Source organism: Bos indicus x Bos taurus, chromosome 4 (genome assembly GCF_003369695.1).
Source record: "Bos indicus x Bos taurus breed Angus x Brahman F1 hybrid chromosome 4, Bos_hybrid_MaternalHap_v2.0, whole genome shotgun sequence".
NCBI classification, from domain to species: Eukaryota; Metazoa; Chordata; class Mammalia; order Artiodactyla; family Bovidae; genus Bos; species Bos indicus x Bos taurus.
Genome location: NC_040079.1, coordinates 88746191 through 88774083, shown reverse-complemented (window position 1 = coordinate 88774083; position 27893 = coordinate 88746191). Strand labels below are relative to the sequence as shown.

The 27893-nt window shown below is 40.1% G+C and overlaps 1 protein-coding gene across 3 annotated transcripts in view; it reads right to left on the bottom strand.

The window, feature by feature from the left end:
- RAPGEF5 (Rap guanine nucleotide exchange factor 5) overlaps nucleotides 1-27893 on the bottom strand; it is a 256576-nt gene that overhangs the window by 26064 nt on the left and 202619 nt on the right. For all 3 annotated transcript variants that reach the window (XM_027539948.1, XM_027539946.1, XM_027539947.1), the window contains exons 12-20: nucleotides 20843-20921; nucleotides 17052-17196; nucleotides 15372-15469; nucleotides 13591-13621; nucleotides 12555-12633; nucleotides 10060-10209; nucleotides 6298-6395; nucleotides 3508-3630; nucleotides 1310-1488 (exon numbers count right to left, since the gene is read on the bottom strand). In XM_027539948.1, the coding sequence (XP_027395749.1) occupies nucleotides 1310-1488; nucleotides 3508-3630; nucleotides 6298-6395; nucleotides 10060-10209; nucleotides 12555-12633; nucleotides 13591-13621; nucleotides 15372-15469; nucleotides 17052-17196; nucleotides 20843-20921 (982 nt within the window). The remainder of the gene's footprint in view (nucleotides 1-1309; nucleotides 1489-3507; nucleotides 3631-6297; nucleotides 6396-10059; nucleotides 10210-12554; nucleotides 12634-13590; nucleotides 13622-15371; nucleotides 15470-17051; nucleotides 17197-20842; nucleotides 20922-27893) is intronic.

The window sequence follows — 27893 nt, the reverse complement described above, 5'->3', positions numbered from 1 at the left end:
ATAAAGAATCCTGGTGCCTTTCAATTCAGTCCAAACTCTTCAACCTGAAATCCAATATCTTTTACACTTTGGCCCCATCTTCCCTTTAAGCTTGGTCTCCCACAGCTTCCTCATAAATACCTTCCACTCAGGCCAAACTGGATGAGGTTCCTTTTCCAGACCACATGCTCTCTGCCTCCCATCAACTTCTCTGCTTCTCTCTTGTGAGTTTGAACTCCATGGAGAGTGTACTCCTGAATTTTTATCTAGAATTCAAAATGCTACTTCCTTCCCAATGTTTTTCTAATCCTCCTTTCCCATTCCCTTGGCATAGAAGCTTCCCGTCCTCTAAAGACCCTGAAAGAACTTCATCTCATGGTAGGGAACCCTTGGGTTCTATTTTGCAATGAGCCATTGGAGTTATAGAAAGTATTCCCCTGCCCAGCAGATCGCAAAGTTCTCAAAGGCAGGTATTGGGTGTAGCTGCATTCTGATTCCCCCATAATACCATACACAGACGTGCAAACATAATGAGTGATCAATACAGATTTCCTAAATATATTACACTGACATGTACCCAAAAACTGTTTGATATAAAAACTACTTTGAAAAACAAAGGAGGAAAAAAAAATGGAAAGACTGGAAGGTAGGAGGAACTGGGAAAGATCTGGACTCCTGTTGCCTGTTTGTGTTGGAAAGACCACCCAAGCATGGTCTCAGGACATTAATCTGGTATTTTAACAGAAGCTCCCAGGAAGTTACTAAAATGTCATCCAACCAACTACTGAGTCACTGCTATTTACCAACTTCAGTACCAGGTACCCCAGGTCCAATGTTTGAGTAGAAATGGTCCCTGTCCTCTGGAAGCTAACACAGCCCAGCGAAGGAATTCTATATACAAAAGTAAGTTTAATCAATGAAAGTTCATACTCTGGGCATGAGGGAGCCAGGAGCAGAACCTTGAAACGCATCTGACTTTCAACAGTTCTCGCCCCCTCTCATCATCTCCCCCCATGTGCCTAACCTACTGTAACTCACCTGGCCACCGTGTAATTTAGCTGCACAATGGGGCACGTGTGCGCTGCCTGCTTTTTCCTTCGGCACAGAGAGCTATGGTCTGGTATTGTGACATTTACTTTAAGATATAAATATTTCAAAGGTGAAGACAGAAATATTCAGAACAGACCTTTCCAATCATTTGGTCACTTAACTCACTATTACCCTTTTGTATCCCATCTCTTCACATCCCATCCCATCCCATTACGGGGAAAAAACAGATTTCCTCTAAAGGAGAGGAACAGAACTGCGTTTTTTACCACTAGACACTCACTGAGCGGCAATTTTGATGAATTTTTTCACCAGCTGCACTCGCTTGCCCAGTGGGCTGCAGAGCAGAATCTCCGTGGCCACCCAGAGCTGGACCTCATTGCATCTCTGGAGCAGCAGGCTCAGGTTCGCCGTGTGCTCCCCGCTTCCCTGTCTGCTGAACGTGAAGTAGATCAGCTCTTGCTGAAAGACAATGTATTCAAGCCAGCATTTACTGTTACAGCACAGGGTCAAGTTGATACAAAATACAATCCATTTTTTAAAATTCATTTTTAATTGGAGGATAATTGCTTTACGATGTTGTATTGTGTTTCTGCCACACAACAGTGTGAATCAGCCGTAAGTATACATATGTCCCCACCCTCTTGAACCTCCCTCCCATCCCCCAACCCCATCCCACCCCTCTAGGTGGTCACAGAGCACTGAGCTGAGCTTCCTGTGTTATGCAGCAACTGCCCATTGGCTATTTTACACATGGTATGTATATGTTTCAGTGCTACTCTCTCAACTCCCACCACCCCTCCTTCCCTCACTGTGTCCGCAAGTCTGTGAGTGTCTCTATTCCTGCACTGCAAGTAGGTTTTTAAGAACTATTTCAGATAGCCACTGTCATAATATGTTAGATATAACAAATAACAATATATTAAATTCAAGACAATTCATGTTGACTTTCAGAAATGCCTCATGAAATGATGTTCACATAAAAGACTTACATAAATCTACGTTTTTAGAATGCAAAGATGATGCTTTTCATGAAAACCTAAGACACTCTTACATCAGAGGCTGAATCAAATCCGAACTTCCCAAACTTGTTCTATAGGCAACTTCAAGCACAAATGACATCATTTGTTCAGATGTACATTAGACCCTCACAGGTAGATTCTCTAGACAAGGGTTTTCACACTTCAGTGTCAATCTGAATCACCTGGAGGTCTGTTAAAGCACAGACTGCTGTGCCCCACCCCCCTAAATGTTCTGAGTCAACAGGTCTGTGATCTGGCCAAAAATCTGCATTTCTACTAAATTCCTGGGTATACTGATGATGCTGGTCTGGGTACCCACTCTTTGAGAACCACTGAAATAAGACACTGTCAAATCATAGAAAGAGAGTAAGATTAGAATAAGGTACAAAACTGACAGTAACTAGTGACTAGACTGATCATATGTAAGCAATGGAAGAGATTTGTTTCTAATCAGAAAGCTCTGTGTGTGTGTGTGTGTGTGTTTTACACAAGAAATTCACACCCTCCCACTGCATAAGCACACAAGCAGGGACACATCCCACTCTACCAACACTTCCAAAGTCACAAGTCATTTAGCTTGAATGAGTTCACTACTTGCTCAAATTTAGATTGTTATATTGGAATGTTTTCCACGAGAAAATATGGGGACGTTTAAAAGATGCTCCAAAATGAAAGAGAACCTTGGGGGTCCCTTAATCAGTCACGAGTTCCTTCTTCAGCAGGAAAGGCCTTTTTGTAATGAAACATTTCACTACCCGGCAAAGCAAAAGCAACACAGTCTACCTCATTTTTCATCTACTGAGTCCTGTGAGCCTTTCCACTGGCTACATTTATTCATCAATTGTCAGTAGCATTCTGCCCCTCATCTCCTGTTTTATAAACGCTTAAGCTGTCCTCAAGGGAGAGGTTGATGGACATAAAAATTTGAAATATATCTCAAAATGTCCGAGAGAGTGCTTGAAGTCCTGCAGCATAGTCTAAATGTATAGAATGTTCTTAGGAAAGTGTGTGTGTGCATGTAGGACACATATAAATGTGATTTTTATATAAGTACTGTAAAGCCACGGAAAAATTAAAATGTCAGTATCAAAGGTATCAAACATAAAACACCTCTTCAACCCCATGCAACCTTCATATACATATATATACACACACACATATATATGAATACATGTTTTCAAACATTAAAAATATAGCATATTTATACATTACACAAATATCCGACTGTATTAGGTGCAAATAAAGCATGATCATGTATTCTAATTATCCTAGGTTTGGATCAGTCTTTCAATATATTTAAAGTCCCCAAGTATCTTTGTGGGCCATGGTATCCCAAAGCATAACTATATCAACCAGAAAATGGATTGTCTTAAAACCTAATCACACATGAATATTCTTCAAGAAGAATTCCTAGTTAAGGTGGCAGTAGCATTTACTTGATCGTTTCCCCCTTACTTACCTCGTGAATTGAACTGAAAAGGCTCCAATCAAAATTCATTAATTCCAGAGCAAGATCCCAAGTGTTCATTCCCAAAATCCTGATCGACCTTTGCTGTGATTCCTCATTTTCTGCAAACGGATTCTAAAGTGACAGACAGAAGCAAAAGAATCCTCAGTAAATTCCCAGATGGTTGGCACTGAATTGGCTGGCCACAGAAAGGCACTAGAAGCCCGCGTGAGAAAAATAATCTTGTCTGAGTGCACTTAATAGTTTCCCTGATCTGTTCACCTTCGGTGAGTTACAGCCAATTCAGGAAACAGCCTCAGAAGCTGCAGAATGTGATCAATGATACTTCACTGAGCTGTCCCTCCCTCCCCACAGGCAAGCATGCACACACACACACACACGCACACACACACACACACACGTGCACAAATCTGATTATAAAACACTGCCCCAGCAGACAGCATAATGAAAGCAAAAGCCCTGAAGTCACTTTGGTTTCTGGTAAAAATTAATGTGCCAGCAGGGTTAGGAGAAAAACAAACAAAAGAAATGTCACAGTGCACTTCAATAAAGACAGACATGGCTTTTACAGGAAATATGTTTAACAAGTCTCATCCCAGACATGCATTTACAAATTTTACTAAAATGCCCGTGGAAAGCAAAAAAAAAAAAAAAAAAAATTTAAACAGGAAATAAAAAATAAAAGTTAATTCATTTATACCCCATGGTGTATGATTATTTTAAATTATCAATTGCTTTCCCTAGACAAATGGGTATGAAGAGTTTGGTAATAAAAGTATTTCTTTAAAATCTGACATAAAATTATTAAATGCCACCACAATTTTAAATCTGCCATCACTGTTAAATTATTAAAAATTTGGCATCTTTTCAAAACATCTGATATTTTTAAATTAAGGTAATAAATTCTCTTATTTGACTTGAACAGTTAATGACATTAAAACAGTTAATGTCTTGGGAAAAAAAAAAAAAGAAGAGGACTTTTCAAAAATAAATGCCATAGAAGAGTAAAAGGAATATTTCAGAATCCAAATATTAGTCTTTATTTTTTGAACTGCAAAATAAATTATTAGCATTTTTGAATTTTTATATTTATGAAAAGGTTTCCTAATTGAAAACATGACAAAAGACCTCCATGAGCTATTCCACAGACTAGAATTCCCTTCAGAGTGGGTCTAGGCACAAACTGGCCCTGTACCTCCGGCATGGGCACAGGGTGGAGCTCAGTAAGGGCGGAACGGATGATGTACGTACAGACGCTGAGGTGGGGAAAGCCCAGGTGTCCCAGGGCCCTGTCTGGCTAGATGGGGACCACGCAGATGTCAGGCTACACTGCAGACATTCACAGAGCCACGAAGTGGGAAGAAACACAGATGTCTGCTTATGAATTTGGAGCTGTAAGGACATTGTCACTTGGCTTTTTACCCCTCCTACTTTCTCCCTAAATGTGTCCTTACCCCGGCCCTGCCGTCTGGTTATTCAAGGTAGTCCACCGCCCTCTCCAGGAAACACTTTCTATTTTTCTATTCCAATCATTCAGGGCTATGATTCCTGCTCTCCAAGAAGGCTGACCCATGCCCAAGCACAGGGGATATCAGTGGTTTCCCCTGCTAGCCTTCCCTTACAATGCTCCGTTTCAACGGAGATCTTTTGGAGCTGAAATTACCAGAACTATGATTCCAATGGGGAAATTTTAGGTGGGGGAAGCATTCACATGCAGGGTGGCATCTGGCTCAACTCACAGCACTTATTTATCCCACAAGACCTGCCCCAGGCCTGCCCTCTGCTATTCCGAGGCCCTGGACTGCAGCAGCAGAGCTCTGGGAACTCACATTGAGGGAGCCACAGGAAACGTCTGTTTGCGGCTGGGGGTGGAAGGGCGGGACAGTGGGAGACCCAGTAACAGTAACCTGCACGTTAGCTCCTCCTCCTTTGAGAGGTGGGGGGTGACTAATGTTATTATGGCAATTTGAGATCTTGTAGATAATTTTACATGAGATATTTTTATTATAAGCGGTGTTGGTTAACCTACATGGTATACAGACTCGTCCATTATACACATAAAAGGAGCCTAGCTGGAAAGAGCCATTCCTGTGATGACTGCATGGCACAGACCAGGACCCTGACTCCGGATGATACGATCATGATCTGGTAGAGCCCACTTTTTATGGGTGATGGCTCTGAGGCCTGATTCTACCATCCAGAAAGCAACCACAAGACCGAGGTTTTTAGGAACAACAACAAATCATCTAGTTAAGTATAAAGGTTCTTAAACTTAAAACTGAAAATAACATACAGTGGGGGTTTCTCCATTTCTTCATATGCTTACTCTTCGGTGGCATCTGATGTTGCCCACTTACACAGGGAATGCTGATCATGTACCTTCTCTTCAAGGGAATGGCACGCTCAAAGGGCACCCAGGGGACAGAAGAACAGAACCTCTTTCCCTTTAAATGAACACAGGATGGATTCCTCAGCCTGATCTCCATATATCCACCAGGAAAGAAGAAATGGAATTAAGATTCTGTTGGACAAAGTGTCCCATCTCTCAAATTCCTTGTTCCAGAGAGGCTTAGAGAGAAACAGTGCGAAGGGTTTTCAGTTCCTAAAGACAGGCCTGCCTCTGATTAGCAAATGTACTGTTGTTTGACAAGTGTACTGTTGGCTACAGAAGGAAACAGCTTGATGTACTTTTCTAACATTCATTTTAAAACACACAAATACATGTTCTCAGCCTGACATTTGTGCCCCTGTGCTTCAAGCACAAGGCTAAGGGTAACTCACCAAAGTGTCGGCCAGGTCTTTCCGGTAGACATATATCCGACCAGAGGCATCAAGGGATTTGGAGATGGCCAAGTTGTTTGGCTGAAGCTCATGCTTTTCTTTATTTACAGAAAAGAATAATTAAAAACACAAGACGAGCTAGTATGCATTCACAGTACTGCTAAAGAGTGAAATCTGCCAAAGAAAAATACTTAAAAGTAAATGGGATGTGAAGTAGATGTGATTCAGTTCTGCATACGCTATACAATGACACCAGATAATCAAAGCTTATTATCCACGAAGAGGTAACCTCTTAGGATTCATTCTTATAATATTTAGTCATTTTTTTTTACACAGAACAGCTTGGGGAAGAAGGGAAAACTCACTCTTCACTTCATATCTATCTGTAAAGTAACCACATGAAGACTTCCCTGACAGCCTAGTGGTTAAGACTCTGCTCCCACTGCAGGGTGCATGGCAGAGATTCGACCCCTGGTTGGGGAACTAAGATCGCACGTGCCAGGAGGCAGGGCCAAGAAAAACAGAAAAGAAAGTAACCATACAACAATAATACTGCTAACAGTTGGGTATATCTCTGTCCTCATATTTATGCAAATATGTATGTGCACACATGTATATACAATCACAGCTATTCGTATGTATACATTAATAATCATAGATACATATATACTTGTAATAATTCCTTATGTGGTTTTATGTTCTGATTTTATTGTACTTATCCTCTTGTCAAAATTATTTATATATGCCATGTGTAATTGGTTATATAACAGTCTATTATACCATCATTTAATCTTTCCTCTATTGTTGAACATTTAATGGTTTTCAATTTTTTTTGTCATATAAATTAGATAGAGAGATACGTGCTAAATACCAGCAAGGGGCCTGACATATAACAGGGATTTGATAAATGGGATCTATTATTATAGCAGCCATAATACATATTGCTGAAGTCAACATCCTTCTGCATAAATCTTTGGCTCCTTATAGATGATTTTTCTTAAGACAGATTCTCAGCAGTAGAATTACTAGGTCAGAGGGAATGAATATCTGTAAAGGTTTTGAAACAAGCTGCCAAACTGCTTTCCAACTCTTATGTCTACCAATACTCATCATTACTTTGAATAAGTTTATTGATTTGCTAAAATCAAAAATAGATTATTGATATATTTTATATTTCTTGGCAACTAGTAAAGTGAATATTTTTCATCTATTCTTCTTCTATTTTATTTACCTATTGTTCCTATCCTTTGACCATTTTTCTACCATAGCTGGACTCATAACACAATATGCTTCTCAAAGAAAAATGTCCTCCTCTCACCTGCAAAACACAGAGGGGAACTGACCAAAGTGATATTCAAGTTTATTCCACTGTAACACAATCAGTGTCCCCTAAGGTAGCCCTTTATTTATCCAGCAGGGTTGGAAAATCAATACATCACATCTCTTTTTCTAGATAACATAATCAGCTCAAATGCCAGATTTTGTTTTGAACATTTCCGCTTGATACAGAGGACAAAAATGATACTCAAATACATTCTTTACCACCCAGCACTGCAAAGATCAGTAGTACTGTCATGTCAGGCTCTTGACATCTGCTGTAAATGGTCCCACATGGCTGGGCTCTGACATTCTTCTATATCTTCCCTCCTTGTTTAAGCTACAGCTTCTTGCGACCCTCTGTATATTCATAAATACCTTAGATATGAATTTATAAGAGCCATTCTGCATTTGCTATGAAATAAAATGGCATGGTTTGCTGACAGCCATTTTTCCAGTTGCTAAGAATTATTTTTCTTACTGTCACGTTTGTCACTATGCCATAAACAAGGAAAAGTGATAGAATTTTAGGCTCTGAGGAACTGGGTAGGTTTCTGTTACTACATACACATACTTCTCCTGGGCACAAAACAGCTAGAAGCCTACAAAGAGCTGTGAGAACAACAGTACTAGTCCTTTCAGAGAAACCAACAACATGGCCAACGTGCATTTTCTTTTGAGAAAGAGAAAATAACAGTAGATCTCACTGTCATTTCATTTTGACACAGCATTGAAAACATTATTTATTAAAAATTATGTAACTAGAGCAAGGAATACACTAGGTTCTGTGGGCTTTTTTTTTTTTTCCTTCATAAGAACATTATTGTTTGGGGCACATAAAACTGCAGGCAGAAAGGTTCTTAACAGACAAAACTACTAACTGATGAAAAATGATGGCATATTTCCAAATCTGTGAGGTAATTCAAGAGATAAGCTCGTGTTACTAGTGATGATTAGCTATGAGTATATGCACATCAGAACTCCAGACGAATCTAATTTAATAAAGTGTAAAAATGGTATTTCACAGCCATCAAATAGATAGCGGGTAAAACGAGCCATTCATTAATTCCCAGACTCATGTGCGGCCCTGGCCGACACTGGGTCAGCTGCCAAGGGGGGTGGGCCCCCACTGTGCCACCAGGCCCCCTCAGGGTCCATCTTTCTCCAGCACCTTTTGTCTGCATGGGGACCCAATCACTACTTTCTGTAACAGTACTGCCTTGAGAGGTAAAGGCTCATTTTGATGAAGCTCACTATTGTCTGGAATCATTTAATATCTTTGGTCACTTAAAATTAATATACAAATATCATATTATCTGGAGTATTTCCTAATATATTTTATTAGATATTCAACTACTCTCTGAACTCCCTTAAAATTCATGTAAGTCCATATGTTTCTGAAACATTTGCTCTTTTCCTTTAGAGAATGTTTTGCTAGGAGGCATGACGCCCAGGGAGAGGAAGGAAAGAAGCACTGGGACTGGGGAGATGGGCTGTATTTGTTTGACTATGTAAACGATTAGCTTGCAGGGCCATTTTATCTGCCTCTGAGTAATAAAGCGGAAGAGACAATGTTCCCTCACAGAATGCTTTAACATCAAGTACATTCTGATCTTCTCCTGACTCTAGAGTGATAACAAAAGGCAAACAGAAATGCCCTTCATCTGCTCCCCCTCCCCCCAACACATGGTTGATTAGTTTATGCTGTCCTCCCATTTTTCAACTACTGAGGCTCAGTTACTTTCTTTGTGTTTTTCTCAGGGTTAATGAGATATTAAATAAAGATCGTAAGGCAAAAATGGGAGGCCAGCAACCCAGAGATCTGACAGGCTCCAGTGGAAGCGCAGGGTTCTGTTCAGGTCACAAGATCAATAGGGTCAGCTTGTAATCTGTGTGATCTTATTCAAAACACACAATAAACCATTCTCAGAGGATAAGTAAGGCCCAACAGAAGACTATAACTAGAGCTCACTCCCCATGTCTACCTGAAAGAACACTGCCCGTGAGCTTTCGGCTTATTGTACAGTGTTTGTCTCCTTCAATAGGGAGTCTTTAAGTATTAACTTGTCAGCCGGTAAAATGACTAGTTCAAGGCTGTCTTTCTTTTTGCTTCCAAAAGTAATTTCATCCTTTAGCAATTTCCCAAGTTAATTTAAACATGAAAACAGAAGGCTTATCTAGAGTACAAACTATGTAAAGCTTTATAATACATTTCAAAACACTGGCACGCCTCTCTGGTTCTTGGGGAGGAAATTCAGTATTCAATGGTACCCAACTGTTGTCATGGAAACACCTCTGGTAGAAGGCTTCTCATTGTTACGGTGATCACCCAGCTGCGGACCCAGAAGGGACGCACTGCACGTTTATTCCATAAAAATGTCAACTCTCTCCCTTTGGAGGCAAGCCAGTGAATGATTAAATATTCAAAGACAGAATATAACTTACCGCCAGAGAAGGTGACGGCTACCAGAGCCAGATCATCTTCCGCATGTTGGATCTTTTCTGCCACAACCCTCAGGATCTCTTGGGCTGTACTGGAAACAGTGGCCTTCACGCTGACGTATGAGTGCTCCGTTATGTACACGTGGCAGAAAACTACATGAGGTGAAAGAATTGTGAGTAAACAGAGAACTGTGGCCACAAGGTACAGACGTTTCCAAATCAAGGCACCCACACTATGCTCTTCAGTACAGGACAGACACAGCTAGATTTACACGTGCACGTGGGCGCCCGAGGGCATGAGAACGGAGCCACGTGCTTACACACACATGAGATGGAGACATTATAAAGCAGGTGGGCAAGCTGCAGTAGTCCTTGGGTGTCCCAGAGCCTAATGAGAGACCCACGTCGTGCCAAAGCTCGTTGGGTGCTCCTGGTAGGAGGCAGCCTACCCACAACACAGCGCAGTCTGTGCAACACGGACTGGACTTCACAGACCCTTCCGTGAGGGTTACCGAGATCTCCCAAAGCAGCCTACAAAAATGTCTAACTCACACATTTTCACTTTACACTTCTCCTCCCAACAGCCCCAGTGGCTCAGTAAAGACCACCACGCTTTGTTATTTGAATTCGCATAAGCTGGCGTGCTGCAGTCCATGGGGCTGCAGATGGGACACGACTGAGCAACTGAACTGAACTGAAGCTTTACCTAAAAAATCTGTCGCTTGCTATGGTTTTGGCTTCAAGCCTTCTTGATCTTTCAAGAAAGAATCTCCGCCCCCTGCCTGTGTCAAGGTGGTAGTGAGCTTAATTTTCAAACGGAGGTCACATTTCCAGCCTTTTTAATTTCCTTTTTCTTGTCTGTGGTACTACTCATTATTACAAGGGCATTATCACTACCATGGTGAACAGGCCCAGGAAAAATACTCCTTTATGATTTGACAGCAGAAGCTGCCTTAATAGCGATGGAAATAACTGACATGTTATTTGCCTTTTATATGAGCCATTGTGAATGTATAAAACACTAGCTTCTTTAGAAAAGACAGGACAATAATATGCTTAAGTATTCTTCTTTTCTAGATTGAAGAAAAGAAGTAGAATGTAGCTCCTAGAAAAGTTTAATATGCAATTTAAATGGCACCACAAAAATAAACCCAGGAATGTTTTCACAGAAATGCAAATGAAGCAAAAGACAAACTATGGGTTTACCAGTATAAACCTCAAAGTAAAGACACTTTGACAGAGGCACTGACAGTATTTTGTTTTAGGTTTGGTAGGGTGTGTCATTAAAACTCTAGCATCCAACAAACAGCTGTTTTATGTGTTGTCAACAGACTTGTGAGAGAGGAAAAGGCTTTTTTCCTTCCATAGAAAGATGGAGTTTTGGAGCAAGGCAAAGATGCAGTCTACAAAATGCTAAATGTGAGGAAAGTTTACATTGCGCTTAGTAAAATGATGAACAAAAACAGTCTGAGGCATCTTGAAATGACCCTTTGAAACTCGGCATGGAAAATTAAACAGCTAATTGTAAGACAGATGGGAAAGGAAGGTTAGCAGCTGAGAGAGGGGGAGGTGAGGTTTTCTGCTCCTCCACTTGGTGCAGATGATGTGGCCCACCAAGCGCCCTCATGAGCAGCTCATTATACACAAAGGATGGAACGGAAGAGGAATCTGCGACATCTGGGTGCTCAAGCGTTCAAGAAGTTGAGCAAATATCCAGTGTCTATACTTAGAATTTTGGCACTGTTGGGGCAGGCGAGTTTTAAAGTCTCCAGTCATAAGAGCATGAACATCTGAATGGCTGTTTCCCAGCTCTGCACTTGACTCACCTTTTACCCTAACGGGAGGAAGCCACTTCCTGTTCTGCTATAAAACAGTGAAGCAGAGAAGCACGTCAGCACTGCCAGTGTGCTGCAAAGGTGCTTCCCCTGCCCTGACCTAGGGGCCCTCTGCGGATGGCGGGGGCGGGGGGTGGGATGTCACGAGCCCTTTTGGCACGAACACTGACTGAGGACGCCCTGCATGTGTGGCGCTGCCTGCATGGCCTTGCCTAGGAGGGGTTTCTATCACACATCCTTCCTTTCATTATTCCCGCCAAGATTTTCTCCTCTAAATCTCCAGGACTGACTCAGTCCAAGCCCTGAACAGTGCTTTCAGTGGACTTTCCCGTGAGTCACGGGCAATGGACCGACACAGGGGAGAAGGCAGCTAAGGGTGCCTTTCCAGTCCTCTGCACTGCTCCCCAAGAACGCAGTGGACTCTGCGTGGTCTCCTTCCCTTACTTCCCAAAGTAAAGATGACCTGGCTCCGGGGACAGTACTCAGTGATGAAGAAAACTATAGCACGGCAAGAAAAGAAAAACTTTCATGGTGGATGTTAACGTGCTTGTCGTGGTGGGGGTGTGGCAGCTGCAAACAGCTACCGGCAGGCGGAGGTATTAAAGTTGCGTTGTTGTGTTAAACTCCTCCACCTGCCCCAACCCTTGTTCAAATCATACTCACTTTCCTCACTTTCTGTCACAGTTCCTCTGTGCTGCAGCCAGTTCTCCTTCAGACTGAATTGGTGGAAAAGGGCTTTATTCTGCAAGAAGGGAGAACAAGAACAATGAACGAATGTATTGCTGCCCTTTGGAAAACCACAGCTGTTTGCAACATGTTCCAAAAGAGCGTGCCAATTTTTTTTGAATATGAAATCCATCCGTCTAATCTTAGAGGAATAAACTGGGAGTTGCCTCAATTAATACAAGTGGAGGTTGGAGAGTCTGAGCAACAGGATAGACCTTGGCCAAGGTCAGTGGCAGGGACAAAGTCCCAAATTGATTCTTCACAACATGCTGGAGAATACAGGTGTGATTTTTAACCTCTGGCCACTACAAAAGTCCACAGCTGCTTCTCCTGAGAAAGATATGGTTTTCCCACCCCAACATCAACCTTACTTTCGGGTAAGGCCACTCCGACATAGTTTCATACTTCTGCTGTAGAGCAGTGACTTGCTTAGGGGAAATAGGTACATAATTCATTATGATTATCTGTCACCTGACATATCAGCTCCTACAAAACTTGTGCCTGACATGTTATTTTGCATTTCCCCCTTGAAGCTGAACAGGAAACACATTCATCCCAGCTACGATCTCTCTCTCGGTTGGGTTGAAGAGTGCAAACCTTTTTCTTACAAGACTTTCTTACTCTTGTAGGCAAAAAAGTCTTGCATAGATGACTTTCTATTTTTACATCAACATTAACAATCAAGTTTATGTCATTCAGGGGACACTGTGAAAACTCCAGGATTCCAAAATGCACCACAAAAAAATGCAGAAATGTCATAAAGTCAAGGGCACCTGGCTGCAACTGGATCCACGCCAGCATAGGGAAAACTAAGTGAGGCAGGAGCAGGGAGGCAAGCTGAAGCCCCCAGCTCCTTGCCTGACCCCACTTGGGTGGGGGCAGCATTCATATTAATTATGAAGAAATGCCAAGAGGGGCAAGGCAAGGTCCCTAACTCAGATCACCCAGTTTCAGAGAGAAGGGTCTGCCTCACCTTCCTTTGCGGTGAGTATTCATCTACAGTGCTGAAAGGGAAACAACAAGAGGTCAGTCTTTGTCTCAAACCCAGGAAAATGTAGCCACTGTCAACAGACACTACTTTTCAGGCACCGTGTGGAGATTTTAGCTTTTCAAAACGGTAAAATGCACAGTATTCATTCATTTACTATGTAAAACACACTTGACATTAGGATTTCAAGTGAACCAGGAAGAAAAGAAGCTTTTATTCAATAGGTATACTTTGCCTTCTACTCACAGAAAGCGAGCATTGAGGAAATAACTGGATTTACTCAGTCCACAGAAATTCTAAGTTTATTCACATTTCACTAAGTCTTAGGTGAAATTACTGTTCTTCAGATAGCTAAATAAGCTAGCTAAGGCTGCTCTTTTCCAGGATGTTTCAATGTGTGGTAGGACTTGCAGGGCCTTCAGCAGGTCCCCAGCTCAAATTGTATTCCAGCATCTAAAAGATATTTCATTATCTCATACCAAAGACACAGGAATCATGACTTAGATCATGTTCTTACTTATATCTCTTATTTCCCATTTTTATGTAAGTTTTCAAGTGGAATGTATTAAATTACATTAATGCATTTAATGTATTTAAATTTGTATTAAACCAGAATTAAATTTTCCCAATTTTAAGACCTCCCTTACAGCATAGATCATTTCCAAGTAGGGTATTATTTTGATGTAAATGTTTCTTTCTTTTTCATTTTTGCTTCATTTGCTTGTTCATATTTTCATATTTAGTCTTAGGCGATAGAAATTTTTTACAGTGTAGAATGTGATAATAAAAGAAGACCATCAAAATTCATCACATTCATTATTAACAACCTGTAGCTCATTTCTGAACTTCTAAATATGTGATTTTCATGACTGGGACAAAGGTTTACACACGATTTGTGTACACCCTAAAATTATTTATATAGCCTTCACTGCACAGGATCTTTCTTTACTAAATGTGAGTCAGGCTTTAAGTCTCTGACAACGTGAAGAGCTTGAATTAACATTTTCTATGAGAAGCGCCATTTGTGACTGCTGAAATCTTAATATAAGCTTGTCAAAACTTGACAACAGATGTGTTTTATGTTTAAAAAGTCGAAGCTATATTGCAAATCAGAGGACAATACTTCCCTTCAGATTAACTTTGCAGGTATATCTGAAAACTGAATAATGACTTGATGTTTTCATTTACCAAAATTAAGAAGAAGAGTTAGTGGTAAATCAGAGTAAAACCAGGTATTAGCAATTTGAAAGACTAATGATAGATGCTTCAGTGATACCTGGACATGACAAAAGTCACAGAGCAAGTGCTTCCCTTCAATTTTCTAAATTGATAAAGAAACCTCAGGGAATCCATAAAATGAAGTTTAAACATGTGCCATGGTTTGCTGGGACTTGTTTATAAAACTTTTTTCCTATCCCATTAGAGATAGCTATGAACTCCTGAAATGACAAGTTAAATATTTACACTTATAAAAATAAATAATAATTTATTAAATAATTGTTCTTATGCACCCAGACTGTCATGGCTCAGTTGGTTCCTATCATATTGAACAGGGTTTTTAAAAAAATAGCCAGTAAGCTTGATTTAGTGTTCACTCATCTTGAGATATAAAAACAAAATATATATTTACTACTAGAAAACCTAATGAGTCAAGATAAATCCCAGATCTGAAATGTTCAAAATGATCTTTCTGAGACACCTCCAATTCTGTCATACGTGGTGCTGCTTTCTCTTATTATCTATGATGAGGAAAACGAAATACTTACTGACGACGGTGCATTCCAAGTATCTTCTGAAATTCTTTCAGCTCTTTTTCAAGTATTGGGTATTCATAGACATCATCCAGCACATTCCTGTATATGGTCTGGGGGCGGGGGGGGGGGGGGGGTGGGGGGGGCAGAAAATGGCAGCTGAATTGGTCTGGTGTCTATTTTATAAGGATTAAGACTCAAACAGTGGGTAACCTGATCAGAGAGAGAAGTGGGATCCAGAACAATGCAAGGGGTTAAACCAGGCACCACAGAGCTCCTGAGTGGGGGTTCCACCTCAGACCCCCTTGCTCAACTGTGTGGCTCTCTGGCAGCTCTTAGGGGCTATGGGTAGGAGCTACTCAAAATTCCCAGGCCTGTTCTACAATATATTTTTAGAAATAATAGCCACATAATCATTTGGGAAGGAAAAGAAATCTATTGAATTAAACTAACCAGTTGTTTTGAAAATAACAGTAGTTTAGCCAGAGACTTGGTTTAAATCAGTTTTTAACTGGATGTCTAAAAGATATTTGAATTTTGAAATCAAAGTGATTTCTTTCTTGAAGACAAAGTCAGTTTAGACACTTGCCTATTCTGAAATAGAACTCTTCCCCCACACGGATTCCACTGCACCCCTTCTCTGTATTGACCTGCACAGCTAACATGCTTTTGGTGGCCAAAAGAGTCCAGCTGTCTACAAACTGTCTCCAGAGAATCATCTGTGTTGAAAAGACACTGCAGCCTACTCATGATTAGAAACACATATCAGCTTGCTGCTGCTGCTGCTAAGTCGCTTCAGTCGTGTCCGACTCTGTGCGACCCCATAGATGGCAGCCCACCAGGCTCTGGCGTCCCTGGGACTCTCCAGGCAAGAACATAACTTAAAATGTAAATCGAGGTTTAGCATCAATTTTATTAGTTATGATTGTTTTAATGTCTCAATATACACCAGGTCCTGATAAAGTTTCATAATGTATACATTGTCAATATAGTTCTTATATGATAAAAATAATGTTTTATCCCACTATTGTAGATATGGGACTGGTTAGTTTAAACCTATAATACATCTCAACATATTAGGCAGTTATCAAATTTTAAAGTATGTTTTATTTAATCTTCCTTAATTATTTCATTTGCAATAAAAATTCCCATGACAAGTAAAATAAATAACTTTAAATGAGCGACTTTAAAACTTGCCTTCTACATTTATTGACATAGAATTATTTAAAGTTAAAAATTTCTAACTATGTAAATAATATTTGGCTGCTGCTGCAAGTCACTTCAGTCGTGTCCGACTCTGTGCAACCCCATAGACGGCAGCCCACCAGGCTCCCCCATCCCTGGGATTCTCCAGGCAAGAACACTGGAGTGGGTTGCCATTTCCTTCTCCAATGCATGAAAGTGAAAAGTGAAAGTGAAGTCGCTCAGTCATGTCCGACTCTTAGTGACCTCTTGGACTGCAGCCTACCAGGCTCCTCCGTCCATGGGAGGAGTACTGGAGTGGGGTGCCATTGCCTTCTCCAAATATTTGGCTTCAGAAGTCAAAACAAACAAATACTTTGAATCATAACTTCAATATTACAAACAAGTTAGAGGACTGTAACATAGGAATGAGATTACTGAAATGCACAACTGAAAATAAAATCAGTCATTCAGCATCAAAGAGTAACTGAATAACTGGAAGTTTTACATTACCTTTAAAAACATTTTTGAATGTTCATCTTCATGTAACCAGTCTTTGTATAGAGCAATCCACTGGGAAACAAGATGCAAGACCTTCCGTTTCCGACAAGGAACATCTGAATTTTCTTCTTTGCCTTGATACTTCTTAGCAGAATAGGTGCAAATAGTTAAGAAAGAATACTGCATTGTTGCAAGTAAAAATAGGAAGAGATCCATTTACTCTTGTTTTCATAAAATATGCTAAAGCACATTTTTGAAAAAAATCTACAAGTATCTGTATATGTAGGAAGAAAAGAACATGTGTAGGGAAAGTAACAGGTGTGCACTGAAAAAAGCAAAAGGAAACCCAGGAAAATGCTTCACATACACTTGGTGGCAGGCCATGAGGATAAGGACTGGATGATCGAACTGACAAATGTATCACACAGTTCCACAAGCAGTGCGGGTTGATGCCACTTTGAAGAGATACCAGATGGGCCATTAATCATAAGGGTGGCTTCAAGAGATCTGGCCTCACTACATAGGTGGACACCATTTCCATCAAGATGACATCAGAAGTAGGCCACATACACTTTGATTCTCAGAAATTTACATTCTAAAGTAGTGCCAAATGAGCATGGATTTCTGGAGCATAATTTGTGGTGTGATTCAACTGTCCACCCCCAGGAATTTACATGGGAAAAAAAAAAAAAGAAATGGATAAGTGTACAAATGTAAGTAAAAAGGGCTGCTAGTTTAATTTTCTCTGAGATAAAAAATATTAAATAGGCATAACTTAAAGGCTTCAACCACTGAAGACAGTTAAATAAATTACTGCATATTCATTTAAAGGGCTCTTTTGTAGCCATAAGGCTGATGGTCCAGCACTCTATTTGCTGACATAGGGCATCCACAATATACTATTAATTAGGAAAGCAAGTAAGAAAAGAGTATGTCAGGATCATCCATTTCTATTAACTATGTTTATTTACATGGTCACTGCCTGGAAAGATATATACTGATAATTAACAGTGGCTTCTTAAAGTAATGAGATTTCAGAGAACATGGATTATTTTTATTATACTTACAAGCATTCCCCAATTTGTATACAACGACAATGTGTTAACTACGCTGTTAAAATTAAATAAAAATAACAACCTCAAAGGCAACATGCTTAAAACCTTAGGAATAAGACAGAAGCTTGGCACTTCCCAAAACATCCTAGTGTTTCTGCCTCCCAAATTATCATTTCTGAGTATCTAGGACACATTAAAAAATTAACTAGAAATAGAAAATGCTATGACACCAAAGACAGGTAGGCTTTAGGGTTACTGGACAGGATTCTATATTCTTTAATGCTGATATATAATAGCAAAACAGGGATAAATTCTGTATCAGACTTTGTAACATTTTTTATAATCTGGTCATTTAAAAGAAGTATTTATTTGGGTCCTAACTGCAGCATGTAGGAACTAGTTCCCCAACCAGGGATCGAACCTGGCCCCCTGCATTGGGAAAGTAGAGTCTTAGCCACTGGATCACCAGAGAGGTCCCCTTTGTAGCTATTTTAAAACATAATTCAGCCACTGTCTCCCCAACCTACAAAAGTACATCAAGGACTGAATGGATAAAAAGATGTGGCATTTATACACAGTGGATACTATACATAAGATCATGGCATCCAGCCCCATCACTTCATGGCAAATAGATGGGGAAACAATGGAAACAGTGATGGACTTTATTTTTTTGAGCTTCAAAATCACTGCAGATGGTGACTGCAGCCGTGAAATTAAAAGACGCTTGCTTCTTGGAAGAAAAGTTATGACCAACCTAGACAGCTTATTAAGAAGCAGACATTACTTTGCCAACAAAGGTCAGTCTAGTCAAAGCTATGGTTTTTCCATTTGTCATGTATGGAAGTAAGAGTTAGACTATAAAGAAAGCTGAGCACCAAAGAATTGATGCTTTTGAACTGTGGTGTTGGAGAAGACTCTTGAGAGTCCCTTGGACTGCAAGGAGATCCAACCAGCCTATCCTAAAGGAAATCAGTCCTGAATATATTCATTGGAAGGACTGATGCTAAAGCTGAAACTCCAATACTTTGGCCATCTGATGCGAAGAACCAACTCACTGGAAAAGACACTCATGCTGGGAAAGATTGAAGGTGAGAGGAGAAGGTGACGACAGAGGATGAAATGGTTGGATAGCATCACTGACGTGATGGACATGAGTTTGAGTAGGCTCTGGGAGGTGGTGATGGACAGGGAAGCCTGGCGTGCTGCAGTCCATGGGGTTGCAAAGAGTCAGACATGACTGAGCAACTGAACTGAATAGTATATATATATATATATATACACACACACACACACACACAGAATAGTATTTATATTATAAATATATAGAATAGTGGAGATCCAACCAGTCCATTCTGAAGGACATCAGCCCTGGGATTTCTTTGGAAGGAATGATGCTAAAGCTGAAACTCCAGTACTTTGGCCACCTCATGCGAAGAGTTGACTCATTGGACAAGACTCTGATGCTGGGAGGGATTGGGGGCAGGAGAAGGGGATGACAGAGGATGAGATGGCTGGATGGCATCACTGCCTCGATGGACGTGAGTCTGAGTGAACTCCGGGAGTTGGTGATGGACAGGGAGGCCTGGTGTGCTGCGATTCATGGGGTCGCAAAGAGTCGGATACGACTGAGCGACTGATTTGATCTGATCTGATATATATATATGGTACCACTTTACCATACAGCAAAAATTAACACATTATAAATCAAATATACTTCAATAAAAATTTTTAAAATAGAGGAGAAAAGTTATAGATAACACTTAATATTTTAGAATGGATACATCTGGGGGGGAGGGAAATACTTAAAATCCTTGTTTTTTCACCATGAAATTAAAGCAACTAATACAGAAAACTAACTCAGAAAAAAAAAAAAAAGTACAGCAAGGACATCTGATTTCTTTGATGTCTACCTGTGAAACAGACTCAGGCAAACACAAAGAATTTGTTAAAATATGCATTTCTTGTAGTTTTTCTCTTGAAAGGCATAAGGATTTATCTTGCACTATTTCTAATTATGCAAACGCTCTTTTTGTCTTTTCCTGTGACCTTCATGGCTTGACTTCTGATAAAAAACTCTTCCTTAAACACTGTAAGGCAAGACACTCATTTGGAAACTGCGTGCGTTTCCATGGCATGGCTTCCTGGCCTTTGATCTGTTGCATCTCTTCTAGTCAGTGTATGCAATCCTAAAGCCTCCTTAACTGGTCATTAACCCTCTAATCACATCCATCATCCTAAGACAGCCTGCCCTGACAAAGCTCTGAAATGATGACAGCTGATTGGGGGTGGGAGTGGGGGGTCAGACCTCCCAAGTGGGAAATCCTTGTCTTCCCCAGGATGCTTGCCCAGAAAAACACTATCACATGCATGCTTCCCCACCCATGTGGTCTGGCACTAACTGATTGATTGTCTTGGAAGTTCAGTTACTGCCAATCCACTCAACCTCTTGACTCTGGGGTTTACCCAGTAGGCCAAATTCATCTCTAGGTTCTAAAGCCTTGTGCACAGGTTTGAAGAAAACACAGTGTACCCACAGCACAGACTGTGAAAACAGCAGCTCTCCATCTCTGGCCCTCCCTGCATACTCTGTCTCACTTCATCTTTCACCTCGGCTATCATGACATTAATATTTAACACAGCCACACTCTACTGAGGGCTTGAGTAAATGAAGAAAGGCAGTTAATTCCTAATGTGAGGCATCTGTCTGAGAGGAAGCCGACACAGCATCCTGAAGCTAATGAAGGATATTGCCTCAACAGCGCCTGGCACAAGTCGTCAGTTGTCATGAAGACTGTGTACGTGAGAAGGAAGTCATCAAGGAGAGTCTCTGCAAAGAAAGGACAAACAAACACAAGGTGAGCAAACTGGACATAAGAGGGCAAGCTGCTGGCCAGGCTCTGGAAGAGTGTGCACAGCAGGAATATGATAAAGGGTGGTGGCAGCAGGAGGGGTAAGGTTAGGAGACTTTTAGCACAAAATACATTTATTAAAGTTACTTTTAAAAACTCTTTATATAGAATGCCTTAAGCAATGAGATTTTTTTCTATTACAAGGCTCACTAAACATATAATTTTGTCATCTGTTTTTTCCTTCCCTAAAACCTCATCTATATTTGTGGGTACAGATGTTATGGAAAACCAACGTATTACAAAAATGTGCTTTTAAAAATAAATTTTATATGATTTCTAAAGTATGCACTCCAGACCTACAGGAAATGACACCTATAAATTCTAATCCCTGGAGGCTCAGATGGTAAAGAATCTGCCTGTAATGCAGGAGACCTAGGTTCGAACCCTAGATTGGGAAGATCCTTTGGAGAGGGCATGGCATCCCACTCCAGTATTCTTGCCTGGAGGATCCTCATGGAGAGAGGAGCCTGGTGGGCTACAGTTCATGGGGTCGAGAGTTGGACACAACTGAGCGAGTAAGCACAGCACAAAAGCCATTTACCTAAGTCTAGGATAAGAACAATGGATAATAAAAGCCAGAGGATACACGGCAATTTCCAAGGCCATTCACTTTTATCTCTTGAAAGCGTCTGTAAGAAGTTGGGAAAGTGAAGAGTGATTTTCTTCTTGCTGTGAAGAGAGACAGGGCTGAGTCCCGTTAAAAATGGAGAGCAGATAAAAAGGATCATGACATACTCCTTCCTAATTCCTTTTCTACCTCTTCAACACTAACAGGTCCCATTTTTATTGCCTCTGGCTGAGTGCTCTTTACAAAGTCCAGCTTACATATAATATGGAATTGCTAAACAGGCAAACTCCAATAAACTTCAAAAATGATAGAAAGACTTATGTTCAGAATGCAAAGCAGACCTTTTGCCATAGTAGTTTTTATTTACTCTCCATATCTTAAAATTCATTTTATTCTATTATTTAGTTTTCATGTTGTTTACATTCTGGATACCAAAATTTTAACTATCTGAAATAGTAATAAATTCTATGAATAGTGAGCTTGTGTACTTAATGGCATTGATGCTCTTTCATACTACAAATGTGAAAGTAGAAAGAACTGTCCAGAACAGAACTCTATAGCTCCATTTTGAAGACTGGAAAAATTCCATACTTTTAGAAATAACCAGCAATGCTCCTTTAAAAGTTATCAGTGCAAAACAGACTGCTTTGAAGAATATAAAATTCTGATAAAAAGAGGCTGTGAACGACACCTACAGCCCTATATCAGCTGCAGGGGTTAACTTATTTCCATGGTTTGTTTATGCTGCAAAATAGCAAGATACTCTTGATCTACATAGAGTGATAAAGTGGTTGTACATGTTATGTTAATGGGTTCCCAAAACTTGCTTTCTAGAAGCTCTTTATTAAAATGAATCAGAGGTGTTCATGAAGAGCATTAGGGACTTTTTTTTTTCAAAGGTATTTATTTTCTTCAGATAAGTAACAGTGAAAAAGTGAAAAAGTAAAAATATTAATCGCTCAGTTGTGTCTGATTCTTGGCAACCCCATGGACTATTGCCCACCAGGCTCCTCTGTCCATGGAATTCTCCAGGAGAATTGGAGAAGGTTGCCATTCACTTCTCCAGGGGGGATCTTCCCAACCCAGGAATCAAACCCGGTCTCCTGCGCTGCAGACAGATTCTTTATTGTCTGAGCCACCAGGGAAGCCCAAGCAACAGTATTTCTCACTAAAAAAAAATAAAATTTGAAAAATGGCAGCTAAAATGTAAAATAAGCCTAACTTACACATATTGCATCAAATGCAGTATGTGAAGAGTCACTATTTCTATTAGTCTGTGGAAAAAGCAAGTTCTCAAACAGCTGTGCCGAGGCCTTGCTGGACATGTATTAAGGCCAGCACGGGAAAGCTGGGGGACTGGCTGGCTGTACAACTAAATGCGACTCATGCAGCCTACATTCACAGCAGAGCTAGGGGTTCTCTACTTAGGTCCTTGTTCACAAAAGTCCAATCTATGCACAGAAAGGCAGAAGAAATTTTATTCTAAGGTCTATCCCCAAGCGAGTTAACCCACAGCACAAGTTAGTCACTGGCATTAGAAATTTTTGTGTCTCTTTCATTACAGGATTTTAAATAGATGAAGTTAGATCCAACAATGGTGTGACGTCTGAACCCCTAGGCTATCTGGGAAATTAACTTGCAAACTATCACTCTGGGATGCTGCTGAACAATAATGTTCACGAATTAGGACATTTCTCTGTACATTTCTCAATATGGTTGATGAGAATCCTCAGCTTCTCTGGTCTGATTAGAAGTTAAGTCTTTTTTGCATTCAGTATTAGATACAGGAAGTAAGGACCTCAGAGAAGCCTAGAATTACTTTAGGCTTTCCAATGGGCCCTTACAGATTGGAGCAAATAATACACAGAAACCAGTGGGTGACGTCACTGAGTACCTCATACAAGTCAACGTACAAAGTTTTTAGTGTGACACTCAGGTTCAGACTCTCTGGAATGTTCTTATGTGTGTGCTCAGTTGCTCGACTATGTCCTTGTGATCCCAAGGACTGGAGCCCACCAGGCTCCTCTGTCCATGGAACTTTCCAGGCAAAAATACTAGAATGAGCTGCCACTTCCTCCTCCAGGGTATCCTCCCCCGATCAAGGGATCAAACCTATATCTCTTGCGTCTTCTGCATTGGCAGACGGGTTCTTTAACACCAAGCCACCTAGGAAGCCCCTTGGAATGTTCTTACTCTTAGCTAATTTAATGGGGTTGGAAATATTCTCTAATCAAGTTTTACTCCATGAAAAAGTCACATTAAAAAGAACACCATACTGGAAATACCTATAAATAATATATACAGTATTTCATGCAATAAAGAATTGTATTAGTAAAATAAAAAGAACACCATTAACTTTGACATAAGCAGCCATTCCACTCCAAAACAGTCTTAGATGATGAACTGAGTGACTCTGAGAGTTTGGTTGGATGGTGGCAAAACTATTTGGCATTCAATTCCATTAACCAGCTCATACAAGATAATACTTTGTTGAGGGCTTTGACCCAGAAATGTTTATTTTCCCTGAAGCTACTACCATATTTAATATTCAACAGCATTTACCTAATTATCTCTCTGCCATAGAAATAATAATTAAAGTAAAAACAATGAGGCTATATAGAAACATCTCCAGTTAAAAAATATAATGAAAAGAACAGCTAAAACGCCTTATGAATAGAACAGATTCCCAACACTCCTAACTCAAATCTTTATATAACTACCATTTTGTTCTGAAAATTTTCTACATAAAAAGAGCTTTCCTTTATTCTTTTCAGTACTGGTATTTTTTTTGCCGCATATGAAAGTAATTGAGTGATTTAATCAAAAAGACACACTTCAAATAGAAGTGCATTTTAACAGCCATGCTTCAAAAAAAAAAAGGCTGTCCCATTGGTATTTAGACATATTTTTAGAACCACAATGGCTATATAAATGATCCCCTGAAGACTATTAGCCAACAATGGCCATTTAGAAAGACTAGCAAATCCACTGGCAACCATATTAAAACACTATAATTATATATTATATTATATACTGCTTAATTAGTGGTAATTTAAGACTCTAGGTAGAAAAGCACTTTTGTGTATAAAAACATCTTTCACTTAAACACATTCATAGCTGCCATACAGACTCACATTCTGAATAAAAAAATGCATTTATTTATAGCTTAATGAATATCTAGGTATTAATATACAAAAAAACTTGTCTTTGAAATTCTATCCATTAAATCAAATCACTAAATCTAATCCCAAGTTCTTGGCTCATCACTGACAAAAATACTCAACTATCCTTTTGGGCATACCCCCTCTTCCCACAAATAATATAAAATTTTGTAGTGGATTTTTAATTACAAGAATTACTTTTTGCAGTATAAAAGCAACATGCTAATAACAATCAAAACTGGAAGACAAATACTATTACAGGTTTAAGAACTATGTAACTTGAAATAAAATATATTAATATGCTGTAAAAATCTAAAGAATAGCTCTAAAATTTATGTCTATAATTAGCCATGATGTTAATTAATACAGAACTTTTCCTGATCATCTGCTACTTTTTAAACTTAAAGGCATAAGAAAAGAATTGTCTATTTTTATTTGATTTTACTTGAATGTATTTTTCTTTTATGCATAAATTATTTCTATCACTTTAAGTGTATAAAACACTAAAAATTTCCATTTTATTTCTACAAAGCACAAAGGTTTCTAGAACATCCCCAAGTTATGTCAAGGTGGAATGGTAATTGGCTTGGTATAGATCCTTTTTATAGAGTTCTGCTATGTAAATATAATCAAATGAAAGGAAATGGTCTAAATGCTTCCAAAAATACTAAGCTTAATGCCTTTTTCTTTTTTCAGTTATAAAAAAAGAAAAAACAAAACAAAACTCTGAAGTCTAGAAATCATGAGTATAGGGTGACTTAGGAGCAGTTAGAAAAATCTACCTCAGTTTTACTTTCCAACACTCGCCAACAAAATGCACTGCAATAACGAAACCACTCACCCGTGAAAATAAATTACCAAGAAAGCAAATGAAAAGAATTTTGACAGACTACGCTTATTGGAGCCATTTGATCTATGTAAGGTAATGTGAATATTCAACATTTCTGTACTAACTCATATTCCCTAAAGTACTGTTGGTAGTTCTGTTTCACCTGTATTTCTACGTCAGATGCAATGAAATTTAAGGTGCTCTAAAATATGCGCGACTTAACCTTTAGTCCAAGGAGCCAAGAAAAGCTTTGTACTTGAAAGGGCCTATTTCTGGCCCTGGAATGTTACAATTTACCATTATTTTTTGAGAAGCAGTGCCAAAATGTACCATGTAATCTGATTAAGCACAAACAAAATAATTTCATGTTCATGCTTGAATCATAGGCTCAAGTACTAGGCCCACTGATAGGAGCTGTGCCTCTTGCTCAGTGTATTTCACATTTCAAAAAGCAGTATTCGTGATGTCAAATGCAGCTGTTTACTACAGCTTTTAAATTCAGTTGATTCCTGCAGAATCTTACAATTTCATCACAGTACTGCTTAGCCATTCTAAAACTGCCAAATCCTGAGATATAGCTTTCTTTTTACATATCGATTACACAAGAAATACTTATTCATTTAATGTTGTTTCTACATCAAACTTGAAAAGTCATCCCTTTAATGACTATAGATAGGGATGGCGTGACACTCTTCCGATGATATAATCCGTCTTCATGTTAACTTGGAAAATTTGGTTTTAGAATCCCACCGCATTTCTTTAGGACAGAATGACTTGAGTGCAGCAGGTTTTATGTTCTTAGCTACATTTAATTCCACACGCTGCCTTTTAAAAATGTCACAAGAAGGAGTGTGGAATATTAACAGCGGCGCTTTTATCTTCTCCGCACAGAGAAAGGGTCACGTTTGCAGGTCGCTCTGTCGTCACAGAAGGGCCGGGCCCCGTGAGCTCCTGCTGTCCCAGCCCCCATCAGCTGCTGCGTTCAGGCACAATTCATGGATCTGCCATGTCTGCTGGGAAGCTCAGAAGACAGTGTAGAGTGTGCAGAGGGAGTCAGAGACCCTGATTCCCCCCTGGGGAGCCCTGAGCAGAGCACCTCATCCCCCTGGGCCTTAGCACAATCACCTAAATCCACACCTAGCAGAGCTGTAGTTCAGTCAGATAGAACAGGATAGCTAAGGTATCTGGCAAAGAATCTGGAACACACAGATTCACAATAGATTCAAGAATCACAATAACCAAAGAATCACAACAGATTCAAGCACACAATAAATCCTTTCTGCTCTTTGCAAGCACGCTAAGTCGCTTTAGTCATGTTCAACTCTCTGTGACCCCATGACCTGTAGCCAGCCAGGCTCTTCTGTCCGTGGTGCTCTCCAGGCAAGAATATTGGAGTGAGTTGCCATATCCTCCTTCAGGGGGATCTTCCTGACCCAGGAATCGAACCCGCATCTCCTACATTACAGGTAGATTCTTTACCGCTGAGCCACGGGGGAAGCCCATCAGTTCTTTAGTTTCCTAAAATAAAATTACTGATGTCTGTCCTTACCCGTTTCTCCAAGTGCTACCAGTCAACCAACCAAAACTGTGTACTGAGGGCTGAACTACACATAAGGCACTTGCTGAGGCACCAGGGGTTGATACAGGGGAGCACAGTGGCTTGTCCACGGCATGATCCAGGTGAGGTAACACTACACCAGGCAGTGCCAACCACGGATGTCATAGGGGCTGAAGGAGAGACTCCCGTATGCCAAGGAAGGTTTCACCAAACACGTGGCGTGTGAGATGACCCCTGAACTTCCGAGAAGAACTGAGGAGAAAGAAATTAACTGTGTAAGCAAAGGAGTGGGTATGGGTGTGTGTCTGTGGCTGAGTCATAGACCACTGGTCTTTGAGACTTGATTTTTCCTAAAGATGTTTTGTGCTAGATGACAATATTTAAAACTCAGAAATCTGGCAACATCAGGTCCACAGTTCAGTTGGCAACCATGAGTTTAGAGCTGAGTTGCACTTTTTATGCAGCGGGTCCTCCCCAGTTTAGCACAGTTCTACTCTGGTTGGCTTCTTTTGCTCAGCTGAACTGTCTGTGGACACGTGAGTTTGCAAATCTTAGTCTATGGTATAGTTATGAAACAGTAATGGAAGGGTCACACGGTGTAACAGAAAACCTAAAAAAGTGCATTGAAGCCAACTCCCAGAGGGTTTTTGAGCTCTAGACTAAGGAGTCTGGGGCTCATTCTATATGAAAAGGAAAGTGAGTAGAGACTTTTGAGGTCAGAAGTGACGAAAGATACAGATTACACTTGCCGCATCCCAGAAGTAAGTGGGGATA